The sequence below is a fragment of the Leptomonas pyrrhocoris genome (assembly GCF_001293395.1).
Source record: "Leptomonas pyrrhocoris isolate H10 chromosome Unknown, whole genome shotgun sequence".
Taxonomy (NCBI): Eukaryota; Euglenozoa; class Kinetoplastea; order Trypanosomatida; family Trypanosomatidae; genus Leptomonas; species Leptomonas pyrrhocoris.
The window spans coordinates 396,210-411,458 of NW_015438359.1; the positions used below are offsets into that span (position 1 = coordinate 396,210).

The 15,249-nt window shown below is 61.7% G+C and overlaps 2 protein-coding genes across 2 annotated transcripts; both read left to right on the forward strand.

Moving 5' to 3' along the window:
- Positions 1-337: 337 nt before the first annotated feature.
- On the forward strand, positions 338-1,190 carry ABB37_01950 (hypothetical protein; the record flags this gene model as incomplete). Its single annotated transcript, XM_015798655.1, has 1 exon — positions 338-1,190. Exon 1 carries the CDS (start codon positions 468-470, stop codon positions 1,188-1,190), a length of 723 nt encoding a protein of 240 aa, XP_015662133.1. The 5' UTR covers positions 338-467.
- Positions 1,191-1,874: 684 nt separating this feature from the next.
- On the forward strand, positions 1,875-15,138 carry ABB37_01951 (hypothetical protein; the record flags this gene model as incomplete). Its single annotated transcript, XM_015798656.1, has 1 exon — positions 1,875-15,138. The coding sequence occupies exon 1, from the start codon at positions 3,619-3,621 to the stop codon at positions 15,136-15,138; it is 11,520 nt and encodes a 3,839-aa protein (XP_015662134.1). The 5' UTR covers positions 1,875-3,618.
- Between the last annotated feature and the right edge of the window lie 111 nt (positions 15,139-15,249).

Consider the following 15,249-nt stretch of genomic DNA (forward strand, 5'->3'; position numbering starts at 1 on the left):
CACATGGGAAAGAGCGAAGGAAGGAAGGAAGGAAGGAAGGAGGGGGGGGGACGTAGGCGATGCTGCTCTTCGTCTTCCTTAGCACGGTCAACCTGTCGCCCTTGCCGCTGGGGCGGTGAGCATGACGGCCAACAGAGCCGAGAGAAGCTACGTACATACATATATTTACACTGGCGGTTTGCCGTCAGCGGTCACGCATTCGTTCTATCCCCAAAACGTCAAAGAACAGTAGCAGCGTTGACCATGGTCTGATCCGTCACTGCGGCGCAATTTTGGTTGCTGACGTCAACAATCCACATCATTCATCTTCTCTAGATTCCTTTTTTTCTTTCTTTATAGTAACCCACGCCGGCAAAATACATTTTCACTCCCCCTTCCACACAACATTGTTGTTGGGGAAGCAGGTCTATCAATTCGTCGCTGCCGCGGCTTTGCAACACATATCGAAGAAGCAGTAAAGGAGATAGATGGACGTGGACAGCGAGGTGGAGCCGACACTGCAGGAGATGGCCAGGCGTATCGCCGTGATGCGGGTGGATCTCCTCCCTGCGCTGCGCCGTCTCGATGAGGACACCATCCTTTCCTACTACTCCGTGGATGAGCAGGCACGGTTGTACCTCTCTGCCGCCTTCACCCTGGCGCTCTCCCTTTACTCTTTGGATAAGATTACACATCGTCAGATTGCTGTCGGTGGCACTGCTGCTGCGGCGGCACCTCGACTCACCGGCGCTGGTACGCGCCACCGCAGCGATGCGCCGGCCGGGCCGCCACCGAACACCGACACGCAGCTCGTGCTGAAGATAGAACGAATCACGGAGTACATTAAGAAACTGCAGGAGCTCGCCACGCTGGAGCGCAACAAGAAGCTGAGCGCTGCTGCTGCTGCTGTTATGGAGGCTTCGGAGGTTGCGAAGTCAGAAAGCTCCGCGACAAGCATCGCTAGCAAGAAGCGGGCTCGAGAGACGTCTCCTCCCGCCCCAGGCGCTCCGCGCGCGCACGCAACAGCGTCGATGACCAGCAAGCGGGCGAAGGCGGACACAGCAGCGAAGGAAGATGCAAAAGGCGGCGAGGCAGCGGACGACGACTACGGCGACGCACAAATGTTCAGCGTGGTTTCTCGCGTCGCTGGGGAGACCGGCACGTTGGTGAGCCGTTTGCTGCGGCAGGTGATGCCATCGAAGACGGAGTAGAAGCGCTGCGTCCGACCCCTCTCTCGACGCAGATAGGCTAATTGCCGGTGCTGAGAGGGCTGCTGTCGGGGAAGGACGTTGATGATGGGTGATATACATATCTAGATATGTATCTATATAGATGTACGTATGTGGACTCCTGGTGCAGAAGAACGTCTGCAAAGAAGAGAAGAAGACTGTAACACGAGTGAACACCGTTAAGTGCGCGATAGCCCCTCGAAAGCTGCGCCTAAGAAATCATAATAAAAAAAATATATATAAGAAAACAAGAAGACATTTCAACGCAGATGTGAGAGGAGCGACCTACGCGGTTCACGCTGCGCTTCGTCGTCGACCGTCTCGTATTTATATTAAGAATGCGTTCAAACACACAGAGAGAGGGAGAAAGAGAGCGAGTTGAAGTTGGAGGGAGAAATGCCCATTGCTTTGGATTCTTCGTTTTCTCTGTTTTGTTGGTTTCTTCTTGATGGAGTAGAATTTGTCCAACTGCCCCGCTTGAGTTTGGCAGTGCGTTTTCGGGCTCGCGCATCAACGAAGGTTTCTTTCCTGCCAGACTCCTGCTGGGGCGCTCGTGGCGCGTGCAACGCATTCTCGCACCCCTCTCCATCTTTTTTCTTGTCTTGGAAACAATCTTCTCTTCTCCCGTTTTTCTCTGTCCTTCTTTCTGTTCCCTTTCCCTCTGTCAGCCTAAGCAGCCGCATCGGCAAAACAAGCACATACATTCCCACTAAAGAAAGTTTTGTTGACCTCCTCCCCCTCCTTTCTCTCTCTCTCTCTGTGTGTGTGTGAGTGTACTGCCGTTAGTGTTGCGTGGCTTTCTTCAACGTGAGAGCAGCGAACGGTTATGCGTGCCGTGCCTCCAGAAGCCAAAAGAGAGAAAAAGAAAACTTGCTGTTTTTGTTTGTAGGCGGCAAAACGTGTGGCCCCCGCCTTCTTCCCCCCCCTCCTCTCTCCTCCCGCTGCACGATTCTTTAGTTTTCTCGTCCGTGTGTGTATTTTTTAGTTCAGTTTAGTTTCCACGCACACACACGCACACACACCGGCTGTTTTTGCTTTGCCTCTCCCTACACCCCCCTCCCTCTTCCGGTCACGCGTTCGCTCTCTCATCTTTCATTTCATTGTTTTTTTGTTCTCTTCAACATCTCGCGCCCCTCCGACGCGTACGGCAAGCATTGCTGCACCTCAGGAAAAACTCAAACAAGCAGTGAAAACAGAGTTGACGTAGAGGCGACGAAGAAGCCGATACTTTGCGCTCTTGCATTCCTTCTTTCTCCCTCGGGAAGATCAGCTGGGTGGTCAACACGTTGAAACAGCATTTTCCTTTGTCTTCGTTAAACTGGAAGGGTACATTAAATCTGACAAGACAGCGAAGGAAGGACGAAGAGAGAAGAACTAAAAAGAAAAGGAAAACTATCTCCAAGGTCGAGGGGAACAGGAAGAAACAAAAATTACTGTTGCGATCACCGCAGCTGCTTTATCACTTTTCTTTCTGTTTGTTTTTCCGTGCTGCTGCTGTCTCTCCTCCTCACAGGATATCGTGTGGAATACATACCTGCACGCTTGCTTGGTGTTCTCGTCTTCTGATAGCGAGTCGTTTTTGAATTCAGGAAAAAACGACAACAACAACAAAACAAGAATATAATTCACGCCGATTTCTCTCACACATTGGCGTCTACGATTTCTTTTCCTTTCTGTTTTTTTTCTTCTTATAGCTCTTAGGATCCATTATTGGTGTAACGACGCGTCGACAAGGCGAGCAGTAACGCTTTTGAGGCGGCTGAGTATTTTCATCTTCATTTTCCTAAATCAAACCCCACGTAATTGTCTTCGAGTAATTCTCTCATTTGGTGGATTTTTTTGTGTTTAAAGGGTGATTTCCCCGGTTTCTATCTCAGCCGGTAGCGTTGGTTTTCTGGATTAACTTTTGAGTTTTCCGCTTCTGCTTGGTTTTTCCCTCTGGTGCTGTTACTCTTCTTTTCTTTTCTTGTTGTTGTAACGAACTCGATTGGGCTGTGGCGAGCTGCAAAACTCTCCGATTGCGGTGCGGTCTTTTGCGCTCTCCTGCGGACCCGCCGTGCGTCTCTCTCCCTCCCTCTGCACACACACATCTAGTTATATAAATCCATCTGACGCAGATATCTTTGGAGAAGGAAGACTGAACGAAGCACTTCCCCGCACACACAAGTAGCTTCTTTGTTCTTCTTGTGTTCTTCTACGCGGCCCCCGTGCACCACTGCGAGACCTTCTGGCCTTGTCGTTGTGTACCACCTCTGCGCACGGCCGAAGAGAGCACGTTCATCGTAGCTGCAGTCCTCACACGAGTAGTGCAGTTCAATAGGAAAGAAAGGAGAGAAAGAACAACAGTAGCAGCAACAGCAGCGGCGACAGAGGCGTAGCGGATTCAAACGGGTTATTGACAAACATTCACATGGTTGGTAAGATGCGATTGAGCGATTCTTCTTTTACGCGTCTGAAAGCGTGTCTTCTACTTGGCGGCGCGGCAGGCTGCGTCGTGTACGCCGGCGTCCTCCTGCGACGTCGACTGCACCGCTCCGGCCCCTCCCCGGTGGTGCAGTGCCCTTTCTCCGATAACACCGTCGCCCTGCTGCGCGAGCTGCACGATGGACCCTTTCGATTTGGCGACCCAACCCCCGTGGCAGCCGCTGCACGGAAGGAGGCGATGCGCCGCATCAGACGCCAGCAGGCCCGTCGTCGTCACGAGCGTCGCAAAGTACGGCTGCTACTCTTTCGTTCCCAGCAGGTTCACGAATCGGCGCAGCCGCCGCCGCCGCCGTCACGCAGGCTCACCGCGCGGCCGGCACCCAAGACAACAAGGACGTTGGCGCACCCCAACATGGGCAACGGCGTAGCAGACGAGGCGGTTGACGACGACGACGCGCCACCTCTCCCGCTGGGAAGCGTCGGCGGTTCTGACCTGAGCGTGTGCGGTCGAAGCACGGTCGAGGGAGTCGACTACGAGGGCCGCTTTGCCGAGCAGCACCGCCGTTTGCAGGCGAAGGCGCGACGTCAGCAGCAGCAGCGGTGCACCTCCCGCCTCTCGACGGACGCTGCGGCGGACAGCGCGAAGACGTTTGTGAAGCATGCCCGAGCGATGCTGACCTCACCAGTGGAGGGTGTCCTCGTCGCCACCCAATCTCTCATCTCCTCCTTCAGCGGCTCGGAGGCATGGGAACTGCGCGAGACGGAGCAGCACCGGCGTCCCCACAGCTCCTGCAGCCGATCCACGTTGTCGTCGTCCTTCTCCAGTGATGCCTACAACACACGATCGACGTCGCTGTCCAGCAGCAGCAGCGATTCCTACACGACGTCGTCTACCTCGTCGTTTCTCGCCACGGCCTCGTCGCCGGCGAGCACCGGCGGCGACGCGGCCTCCGTCGCCTCCGCCGGGTCTGCCGCAACGCAGGAGCGACTTGCATGGAGCTCGGTGGACCTCGGCGGACATCACGAGGAGCCAACAGGGCCGCGGCTCAGCTTCAGCAACCTTTCCCACCCTGCCGACTCCATACCGTCGCATCCGCGTCACTTTTTGGCCTCGTACTCGCACGCGGCGTCCACCCTGGCAAGTGGATCCCTCCACCCTCCTGGTAGCACCGGTGGTGGTGGTGGTGGTGGTAGCAGCGGAAGGGCGGCGTCGTTGACGCATCCCACTCATCGACACTCCTCCTCCTCTCACCCGCATCCATCGCCGCAGCCGCCGTACATCTGTGACAGCACGACGACGTCCTCGCACCAGCACCTCCACTCCCCCTCGCCGTCTGGCACGTACGTGCCGACAGAGAGCTATCCCGAGGGGGTATTGACGACAGCCGCGGTTACGACTGCGACGACGACGGCGACGAATGCCGCGCCGTCGAGTGCGGGCGGGGATGGCGAGGAGCCCTACAACGGTTACTCCATCTCCACTGCACTCTATGGACCGCCGCTCTTTGCGACGGAGATGGACGTGACGGATGCCCTGGCGGAGCTGCGCGGGTCGGTGTGCTTCACGGCAGATCGGCAAGGTGCCAGCCTCAACATCAGTAACTGCAACAACGCATTTCATAGTAGTAACAGCAACGCGGGCAACTACTCGGGGATGAGCAACGCGGGCAGCTTCGGCGGCGGCGGTGGTGGTGGCAACAACAACTCCTCTACCACCACCGGCGCGGCGAATCTGCTTGGCGGGGCTTTAACCCTTTCCACGATGGGCCAGCCGCCACCGCCACCGCCGCCGTTGATGATGACTGCTATGTCGACCGCATCTCAGGGCTTCGGGGCGGTGCCGTGCGCCTCTTCATCCCAGAACCACCACCACCACGCACGGGGGCACCGCTCCTCTGGACAAGGTGGCACCCACCACCACCATCACCACCTGCATACTGCGAGTACGAGCCGTCCACACAGCGGCAGCAGCACCGGCGGTGGCGGCAGCGGGACCTATCAACACGGGTCCTCGCGTACCAGTCAGCGACACAGCCACACGGGCTCCCCCTCCTACTCCCAGCTCATCCCCATCTACCCTCCTCTTCAACGAAGCGGCAGTCACGGTGGCGCATCTTCTTCACTGCTGCCACCGCCTTCAACGAACACCGCAGCGCCGCTGTCCCGCATGTCTTCGCTGATGCACAACTTGACGGAGACCCACCCACACACAGGGGCAGCTGCAGCCACTGCCGCAGCGGCCGGGGCGGCAGCGATGGCGGTGATGGCGAGCTCCTTCTACTCCACCGGCGAAGGGACAGCACCGCATCGTCGCACTGCCTATCGTCTGCGCCGGTGGTTGCGGCGGACACGGCGACACGTGCGACGGCGCATGCATGACGGACGGACGGCGCTGATCACGCGTGCTGCTACGGTGTGGGGTGCGGCGCAGCGGGCGTGTGTTTCCGTGCGATGCGGCTGCTGTCAAAGCCTGCAAGGGATCTGCCAATTTGTGTCCACGCACGGCACAGCGCTTGCGACGGCGATGGCGCAGGTGGTGCAGCGTGGACTGCGTCAGCAGCATCTGCCTGGGTGCGGATCGGCCAAAGAGATGGATGCATCGGTGCCCTTGTCGAAGCGTGCAGGGTCGGACGCGGGGATCGGCGCAGCGGGCGGCTCCCTCACCTCGGAGGCAGCCGCAAAAGCAGCGGAGTTAGCACAGCAGGCGTCGCTGGAAGCCAACAGCATGGAGGAGGCGATTAGCAAGGCGGTGGAGATGCTCGTCCCGTGTCCGGGTCGGGTGCCCACGGTGGTGCTTATTCGAGCTCCGTTGGGCTACGACGTGTCGAACGACGCCGACAGCCTGTGGACGGCGCTGCACCTCGACAGCACCTCCTTCGAGGAAGGCCTGGTGGATGTTGTGATGCTGGAGGAGCTGAAGACGGAGCCGCTGCCGCCGGTGCCGCCGGTGCAGCACACCTCTGCGCACGCAGCGGCCAGTCGACCTTTCTCAGCGCCACCAGACACCACCGGCGCCAGCAACACAAGTTCAAGCCAAGGAAGAGAGCCCGGCGGCGAGCAGCACACCGGTGCTCCCCAAAAGCGGCGGTCGATGAGTCACCCGTTGAGCCACGACGCTGCCGAAGAGCAGCAGCATCAGCAGCAGCAGCGGCAATCGGCCAGTCCATCCAACCTATTCCACACATCCCTCCCACCGCCGCCACCTCCTTCCTCCGCATCAGCAGCGGCTTCCGCCGCCCCCGCCGAGCGTGCACCGCCGCAGCGCTCCTCGTCGTCGCCGCAGGCCACCCAGACAGGCAAGAGAGCGGGCCTACGCATCACCTTTGAACTCTACCCCGCGCATATGTTTTACTCCTCCATCATTCGAGCTGCGATTCTGCAGGAAAAGGATTTCGCGCTGCGTCGCGCGGCGGCGGAGCTGTACGGCGGTTCGGCTGACCTTGCCGGCAGCAGCAGCGGCGCGGGGGAGCACTTGAACAACACCTCCACGAACGCGGGCGGTGGCAGCGGCGGCGGTGCGTACAGCAGCCCAGGCTCGCCCTTGACCTTCGCGCGTGCGGCGTCCTCGTCAGCTGCTTTTGCCGCCGGTCAGCGGAGCAGCAACATCAGCCACGTCGTTGGCACCGACGCCAACAGCGCCAACAGCGCCAACGTTCTGCACTCCGTGGAAAACGTTTGCCTCACGCCGATCTCACCCGGCCACTTTCTGCGGGCGCCGAAGTCGCCGGGGATGCACCACGCGTACAGTACACCCAACACAACCTTCAGTCACCCCGGCAACCCCTCAACAGTCGTGTCCACGGACGGATTGAATGGGGCCTTCGGCAGCTCCACCCACGCTCACGGCAACGGGCTGCCTCTGCTTCCGCTGCCTCCGCCATCGATGCCGTTGGGGTCGTCCTTCGCTACCGCCGCTGCCGCCGCCGCAGCAGGAAGTGTAGTTGGTGTCAACGGTGGCAGTAGCGGTGGTGGCTGCACGATCCCCTCGCCCGTTTCGCTCTCCCCCACCTCTCTCTCCCCAGCCTTCAAGCCCGCCTTTCCAGGATCGACCCCCAACGTGGTGGTGCGCCTCTCCGCTAGCTACAGCTTCCCTGCCCTGCCTCCGCAGATGGTGCGGTCGCCGCTGCAGAGTGCACAGGGCGCAGGTCCCTACTCCGCTAGGGGAGCCCCTCTCTCCATCGGTAGCAGCGGCGCGTCGGTGGTGAACGTGCATGGCGGCTGCGCCTGTACCGGCGGGTGCGGTGGCAATAATTCCACCTCCCCGCAATCCCTTTCCGCGTTTGGCCGCACCTACGACACCGGCCGCTTTAGCGCGGCGCGCCGCTTCGTCAATCGCAGCGAGGTGCTCCTGTACATCCACGTTCTGCGCACGGTGGTGGCCGATGCGCCAACCGTCGCGACCGCGCTGCCGTCGTGTGTGCTGTCGGACTTAGGTGAGGAGGACGGCGTTGGTGGTGCGCGGCCAAGCGCGGCGGATGCAGCGGCCTCCCTCGGCTCTGCAGCGCAGCGCAGCGTCAACACCACACAGTGCAGTGGCGGAACGGCGCGCCACAGTGCCAGTGCGTGTACCGCAAAACCATCCTCTACGAGACGGGGTACGCACCGCAGAGGGAGGCGGGGCTCCTACGATGACGAAGGAGATGGAATGGAGAACGAGCCAAGTAAACGCGACAGTGGAGACGATGAAAATGACGACGGCGACGTCAACGACGATGATGTTGATGGCACCTTCGACGAGCGACAGGAGCAGGCGCAAATGCTGCTAGAGCTGCGTCAGTGTGAACTCGAGGTGCCCGTTTTGCTGCGCTATCGCCTCCGCATTTGCCACCAAGGCAGCCGCTCCCTCGAGGCTCTCAAGCGGACGGAAAAATACGCGCAGGATCATGTGCAGGTATGGCAGGATGAGGCGAAGAAGATGCTGCAGGCGATGCCGCCAACGGATGCGGCGCCGACAGAGGTCAGCACCGTGGCGAGCGGGCATCTTCTGTCGACCGTTTCGACACCGTCCTTCATGACGAGCAGTCCGGTGCCGCGCCCCGCGGACACGGCTGGTGCGCGGCTGCCCCCACCGGTTGGCAGCTACACCATCCATAGCAGCGGCGGTTGCGGCAGCGCAGCGCAACGGCCGGTGCAACCGTCAAACTCACGGCACGGCGGGCTGTCGACCCTGTCCACGCACCCCGCCCCACTCGCCAGCACGCAGGACCTAGAGCGCGAAGACGACCGCGACGGCGGCCCTTTGCACCTACCGGCATGGGCGATGGAGGTGCTAATCCGCCGTGAAAGCATGCGCGAGACGCTCCTTCGCGATCTGAAGGAGAAGGCCTTCCGCATCTGCAGCGTGCCGCTGCCGGACATGCGGGTGCACTGCATCCTGCCGCCCGCGGTGCCCCGCTACGCCGCTGCCCACGCACGCGGCTTCCCTCTCAGTCGCACCTTCGCAGAGGAGGTGCTGTCGCAGCAGCGTACGTTGCAGTTCATATTGCTTCAGCGCGAGCAGGAGAATCAGCGTGAGATCGCTGCGGAGATCCGGCGAGCGAGGCGGCGGCAGGAACGGCACGATCGCCGTCGATGTGAGCGCCACGCGCGCGAGGAGGCGCAGCTGCAGCAGCAGGCAGAAAATAGAAGACGGCAAAGCCTGAAGACGCGACTCACCAGCTCGATGAACCCCGCCACGATCGTGTCACGTGTGGCGTCGATGGTGATGAAGTCAACAGTGAAGGAGGCGCACTCGCCGAACAGCACGGGGAAGACCGAAATGAACGGGGCGGTGTCCGCCAGTATCCCCGACCACTTGACATCGGAAGTGCCATCGGAGGTGGTGCAGCAGCAATACCGTCACGGCCAGCCTGTTGCGGGGGACGTCTACGGTAACGCGTCATCGCTTACCCCGTTGGCTGCGCCGAGTTCGTTGGAGGCTGGAGGTGGGTACGCCACATCGTGGACGGTGGAGGACAACGATGCGGCAGCCACGACGGAGACGGAAAGGGCCGCAAACGCCCGTGAAGGACGTGCGGCGAAAAGGATGCTGCTGGGGCATCCACAGCAGCGGAATCATCCATCTCCTTCCGCGTCTCCGCAGCCGCACCAAGAGACGAGCCTTCCGCAGTATCGCGTGGTGTCTGAGAAGACCTCAACGAATCCCACCGAGCACGAAGCGCACTTCTTTGGTGGGAGCAGCCGGAGCAGCACATCGCGTGAGACGCCGCAGGAGCCGTCGCTGACGGTGGCGGTGCACACAACCGGCACGACGACGACCACCGACACGGCGACAGGAACCGGCAGCAGCATCAGCAGGGTAAGCTCCGGCAACAACCCCGAGGCCTTCAGCGGACGCGCCACCGTGACCATGATCGGCCAGTCATCGATCAAAACAAGCGGGGAGAAGAGCCTGCGTGGCCCGCGGTGGAACACGCCGTCGGCGCTGCTGACTCCTCCCTCCGCACCGCTTGCGACCTCCACAGCGTTGATGTCCAACTCGTCTGGGTCATCACCGGTGCCGTCGCCCCTCAGCTGGCCGCCGCAACCTTCCCCGTCACCCATCAACAGCCCCGTGCATGTCAGCAGCAACCAGAACACCGCGAACGGAGGTGGTGGCGGTGCTGTTATTGATGGTGGCGCGGTTAGTGATCGCACGAGCCCGCCGCCGTCTCTCAGCGGCAGCCGTAATCCCTATTGGACGGCGGTGCACACAGCAACGAATGCGAACACGAGCGTGACGCTGCCGCAACCACCGCTGGTCTCTACGGGAGGTGGCGCTGGTGCCCCACACCCGACGGAGGGAGGTGGCGGCAGTCTTTCTGCGCCGCTGCATCACGCCACCAGCAGCTCGATCGAGCTCAGCGCGCTCGACGGCGGTACAGAGACACACAAACCCTTTCTATTTCCATCGCTGGGGGCTGCCAACAAGGCAGGAACTGTGGTGAGCCGTCATCCTGCTTGGCGGCCGGGCTGTGCGGACGGCGCCGTGGGCGTAGGGGGCAACTGCAGGAGCCCACCGGCGGCACCCCTCAATGTGAGTGGCTCAGGTTCTTTCCTGCATCCTCCCCCACCGCCGCTGCCGCCGCAGGTGCTGCCGTCTCAGGCTCGTACCGCAACACTCGGCGACAGTTACTACGGCTACTCTTCCGCACCGGCCAGCGCACCGGCGATTATCACCACCAGCACGACAACGTCCACGACACACGCCACCCGTGCAGCGCATCGATTCACCGTGAAAGCGCACGACATCGTCGCGAACATGGATGCTGCCACGCATGGCGGCAACTCGGAGCTGGGTGTGCCGCCGCCCGTTCTGTCCTTCACACGCCCGCATAGCGCCCTACCCCCCACGTCCAACTCACCGCACACCCTACTCAGTGAACTCCCTGCGTCGTCTTCAGCGCGAACCTCGTTGCTTGTGCCGACAGGCATCGACAGCGGCGCGTATATCGGCCGCTTTCCGCCCTCGCAGAACAGCTCGACGAACTCGCCGCTGCCGTGCGAGGGCCTGCCGGCGAGCTCCACCACGTCCACCCTTCCCGCCGTTCCGAACAACAGCATGTACGGCACCTTCGACGCTTACTACGGACACTCCATCGCGACTCCGCAGGCGGTGCTGCTGCGACAACAAGCGCAGGCGGCGACGGTAGCGGGTCTCACGTCTAGCGGTAGTGGTGGTGGTGCCGTCTCGCCCTACTACTCGTTGCCGGTACACCTGCGCCGGCCACCTCCTGCTGCCGTTGCTGCTGCTGCTGGCAGCCACGCAACGAGTTCCATGGCGGTGGCATCGTATGGCCCCACGAGCGGTGCGGTCGAAGCCGGCACCCGCAGCGGCAGTGCGGTCGCGAATAGCATTCCCACTACCGGCATCGCCGTCGACAGCAACGACGGTGGTTGTCGGACGGCCCGCGCGTCATGGGGCAACAGCGGCAGTCGACTACGGCAGTCGTCGAACTCTCCGAAATCAACATCGGCCACGCACACGCACAACTCCCCCCCTTCGCACTCCGCGATGATGCAGAATCTGGCATTCCAACGCAACGGGGTCGCCGGTGGTGGGAGCAGCAACCATAACAATACGAGCGGTAACATGCCACGCCGCACCGGCTCTGGACTGCTGCCCTATAACTACTCCGCCGACTCCGTCAGCAGCATGTACGGCACCGCGCACTACCCTCTCTATCAGTACCCGGAGGATGCGGTGCAGACTACGGCCAGTGTCGGTGGTGGAGGGCCATCGACCGCAGCAGCGGCAGCGGGTGCCTGTACGTCCAATTTTTTTGGCGCGAACGCGGCCCACATGCCCAGCGGCGGTGGCTTGGCGAACATGACCGGCATAACGGCGATCTACGCCAGCGCGTCGTCCGTCCCTGGCAGCGTGTACGGCGGTCACCACCACCACCACCAACATCACCACGGAGGGGGAGGGTGGGCAGGCGCAGGTGGCGGCAGTCCTCGTTTGATAGACTCTCCCGTCGATGTGGCGGTTGCAGGCGGCGTGACGTCCGGTACGATCACACCCGCCGTGATGCAGGACACGCACATGAATCGACTGAAGCAGTACAACAAGCTGCTGTCCGACCTGCTCGGGGTTGCCGGCGGTCCAATGCGCAGCGGGATTTCCTTCTATTACACGTACGGCGATGCCACCGCACTGCTGTACAACGCTTCCATTCAGGCCCCGAGCGATGAGGATATTTTGGAGCTCCTCGGGCAGCAGCAGTGGGCGGTACCAGCAGGGCAAGAGGGGATGGGCTGGGACGGACCGCTTGGAGGGGGAGGCGGCGGCGTCGGTGCGAACTCTGCCGGGCTGACTGTGGGCACCGAAACACCAGGGGACAACTGCCACCACCACGACAATCACAGCGCAATGAACGGTAGCGATACAACAGCGACCGTCAACACAGCCATCAGCGAGACCGCGCTCAATGGCAGCGGATATGCGTCGTCTCCTCCGTGTCTCAGCACCAGTACTGCGCTGGCGGACGGAAGCACCATCGGCAGCAGTGACAGTTCTTCGCCGCCCGCTTCGCGGGTTCCACTGACGTTGATTGGGGTTGGAGACTCCCCACCCACACTCCTGCCGCCGCGCTCCGCTGGTGCTGGTGGCGCTTCGGGGGGAAGCGCGTCTTGTACCCAGACCACAAGCGCGAATGGCAGTGCAGCAAAGAAGGTTCCCGAAAGCAGCTACAATGACGGCAAAAACGGTGGCGCTGGTGCGAGCCACGAAGATGAAGGCTGCTCGTACCTGGACTACGGCGACGTGCCGTTTCCAGAGGACTCGATGGACGCCTTGGAAGCAGAGCAGATAGACGCACAGCGCACCCGCAACGAGAATTTCTACTCCATCTTTGAACACCTACACCGCGCCTACCACGACGCCGTCTTCGAGCCACGCGAGCCCGCCGGCTCAGGGCCGCCGCACTCGCCGGCCTGTTCTGCCGGCCCACCCGGCAGTACCGCCGCCTCCGCCGCCACAGCAGCCGCCGCGGCTCGGCAGTCGCTTCCTCCGCTCGGCGGTTTCGCGACGACTGCCTCGTTCACCGGCTCCCTCGGCTCGCCGCACCGCTCCCCCCTCGTCTACTCCTTCAAGCACCGCGTGGTCGAGTACGTCTGTTCGCTGGTGCGGTGGGTTGGATGGAAGGTGGGGCTGACGGCGGCGGTGCACGATGGAGGGCCGCGCAGCAGCATCAGCAACGTGGACGACATCGACGGCGCTGCCTTCTGCGGCGTGCTGAGCAGCATGCCGGACTGCTCTACGCCCTCTGCGACGCCCAGCCCATCTGGCGGAGCGCAGGAGCAGAGTGTGCCGGAGCGGCTGGCGAAGCGCTTCCCCGGCGAGCGCGTTGTAACCTTTGGCCGCGAGTGGCGAGTCGCCTCCCACATGGACCTGCACAACGGCCACTACGGACTGTCGCCCCTGCAGGTTTGGATGGCGACACGCTACTCTCGCCGCTTTGCGGGGGAAGTGTTCTTGATGGACTTGGTGGCGGCCGGGAGTGATCCGTATTACCCGGCGGTGCGTGTCTTGGACGAGGTCGTGGCGCACGCGGTGCTGTACTACCACAACCACAGTCTCCGTGACTTCACCGAGGACCTTGCCTCAGAGCTGGGCTTGGAGTACGTGCCGCAGACGGTGTGGGGACGGCGGGCGCTCGGGCTGCCCATCAACGAGACGGAGGTGCAGGAGCTGGAGGGGCTGCTCTACACCGCGACACGACGTCGGCAGGATCGGCGCCGGCGTCAGCAGAAGGTGGAGCGGCGGCAGCAGCAGCAGCAACAGGAAGAAGAAGAGGAGCAACGGAGGCAGGCGCGGCAACGCCGGTCGGGGTCCGACACGAAGGCCGGTGCCGCCCACCCCTTCGCGAAAACCACTGCAAGCCCGTCAAATAGCGTGCGCTTGGTGCAAAGAAGTGAGCCGTTTGCCGATGATGTAGCGCACGTCAACGACGTTGATGGACGCACGGGCTTGCCCACGACGTTCCACACGGACACGATGGACGGCGCAGGACTCTCGGAGAGCGGGGAAGCCATGCAGCACCAACAAACGCAAGCCTTCCAGCAGCAGGAGTGCTCGCCTGCTGAGGCCTCCGTGCGACCCGCGCAGGCAACGGCAGGCGGCGGCGTTGCTGCCCCCGTCGGGCGCAAATCGTCCTCCACGAGCGCGTTTTTCCCCAACAACAGTGCGGTCGAGGACGCACCCGATCGGTGCTCATCAAGCAGCGACGGTGGAGCTGGCGGAGCTGGTGGTGATGGTGGTGGTGTCCGCCGCCGCAGTAGCCCCCAGCATTCCCCCCACGACTGGAGTGGCGGCGTGGACCCGTTTGCCGGCGTGGATGAAAACTTGTGGCTTGAGATGCAGAGCTACGATCAGGAGGAGGACGAGGAGGTTTTCTACGGCGCGACGGCGGCGGCGGTGGTGGGCATCGGCAGCGGGGATATCAACGTGATCCCGCACATCTACGACGCGGTGATGGAGCGCGAGGTCTACGACGAGCGAATGCTGTTGCGCGAGCTGGACCACCTGAAAGATTTCCTGATTGAGAACCGCAACGTGCTGTCGTCTGCCATGCTGACCACGACGGGCTCGAACGCGCTGGAGGCCGTCTTTGGCGTGCCGGCGACCGTCTTTCCGTTTCTGCTGTGCGCACGGGAGAGTGTGCCGCTGATTTCATCGATCTTTGAATCCCTCTCCTACCACTACGGCTCGCTTACGTATGATACCTTCTCCAAGATGAGCTACGACGCCTTCCATGTGGATCGGCCAGATGTGCTGCGACACACGCCGCGACTGTTCCGCATGGTGAACAAGAGCCGTCGTGGCTGCATCACCTACGAGGAGCTCTGCCGTTGGTTGGCGCGGAAGCTGAGCTGCGGCAACAACATCCAACCCAACGCGCACCTGCTGGCCGCCATCATGTCGCTGCGGCTGCCACTGGCGCTGGTGGCGGAGTCACGCGAGGACTGGGACCATTATCGCTGCGCACTGAAGTCGCTCTCCGACGCGGAGGATGAGGAGTACTAACACGCACATGCAAGAAGACGTGGCTGGTATAAGGAAGAGCAGCCTTTTTGTTTTGTTTTGCATTCAGGTGCTCTCCAACGAATGTGGTACGTGTGTATGCTGTGTGGGACC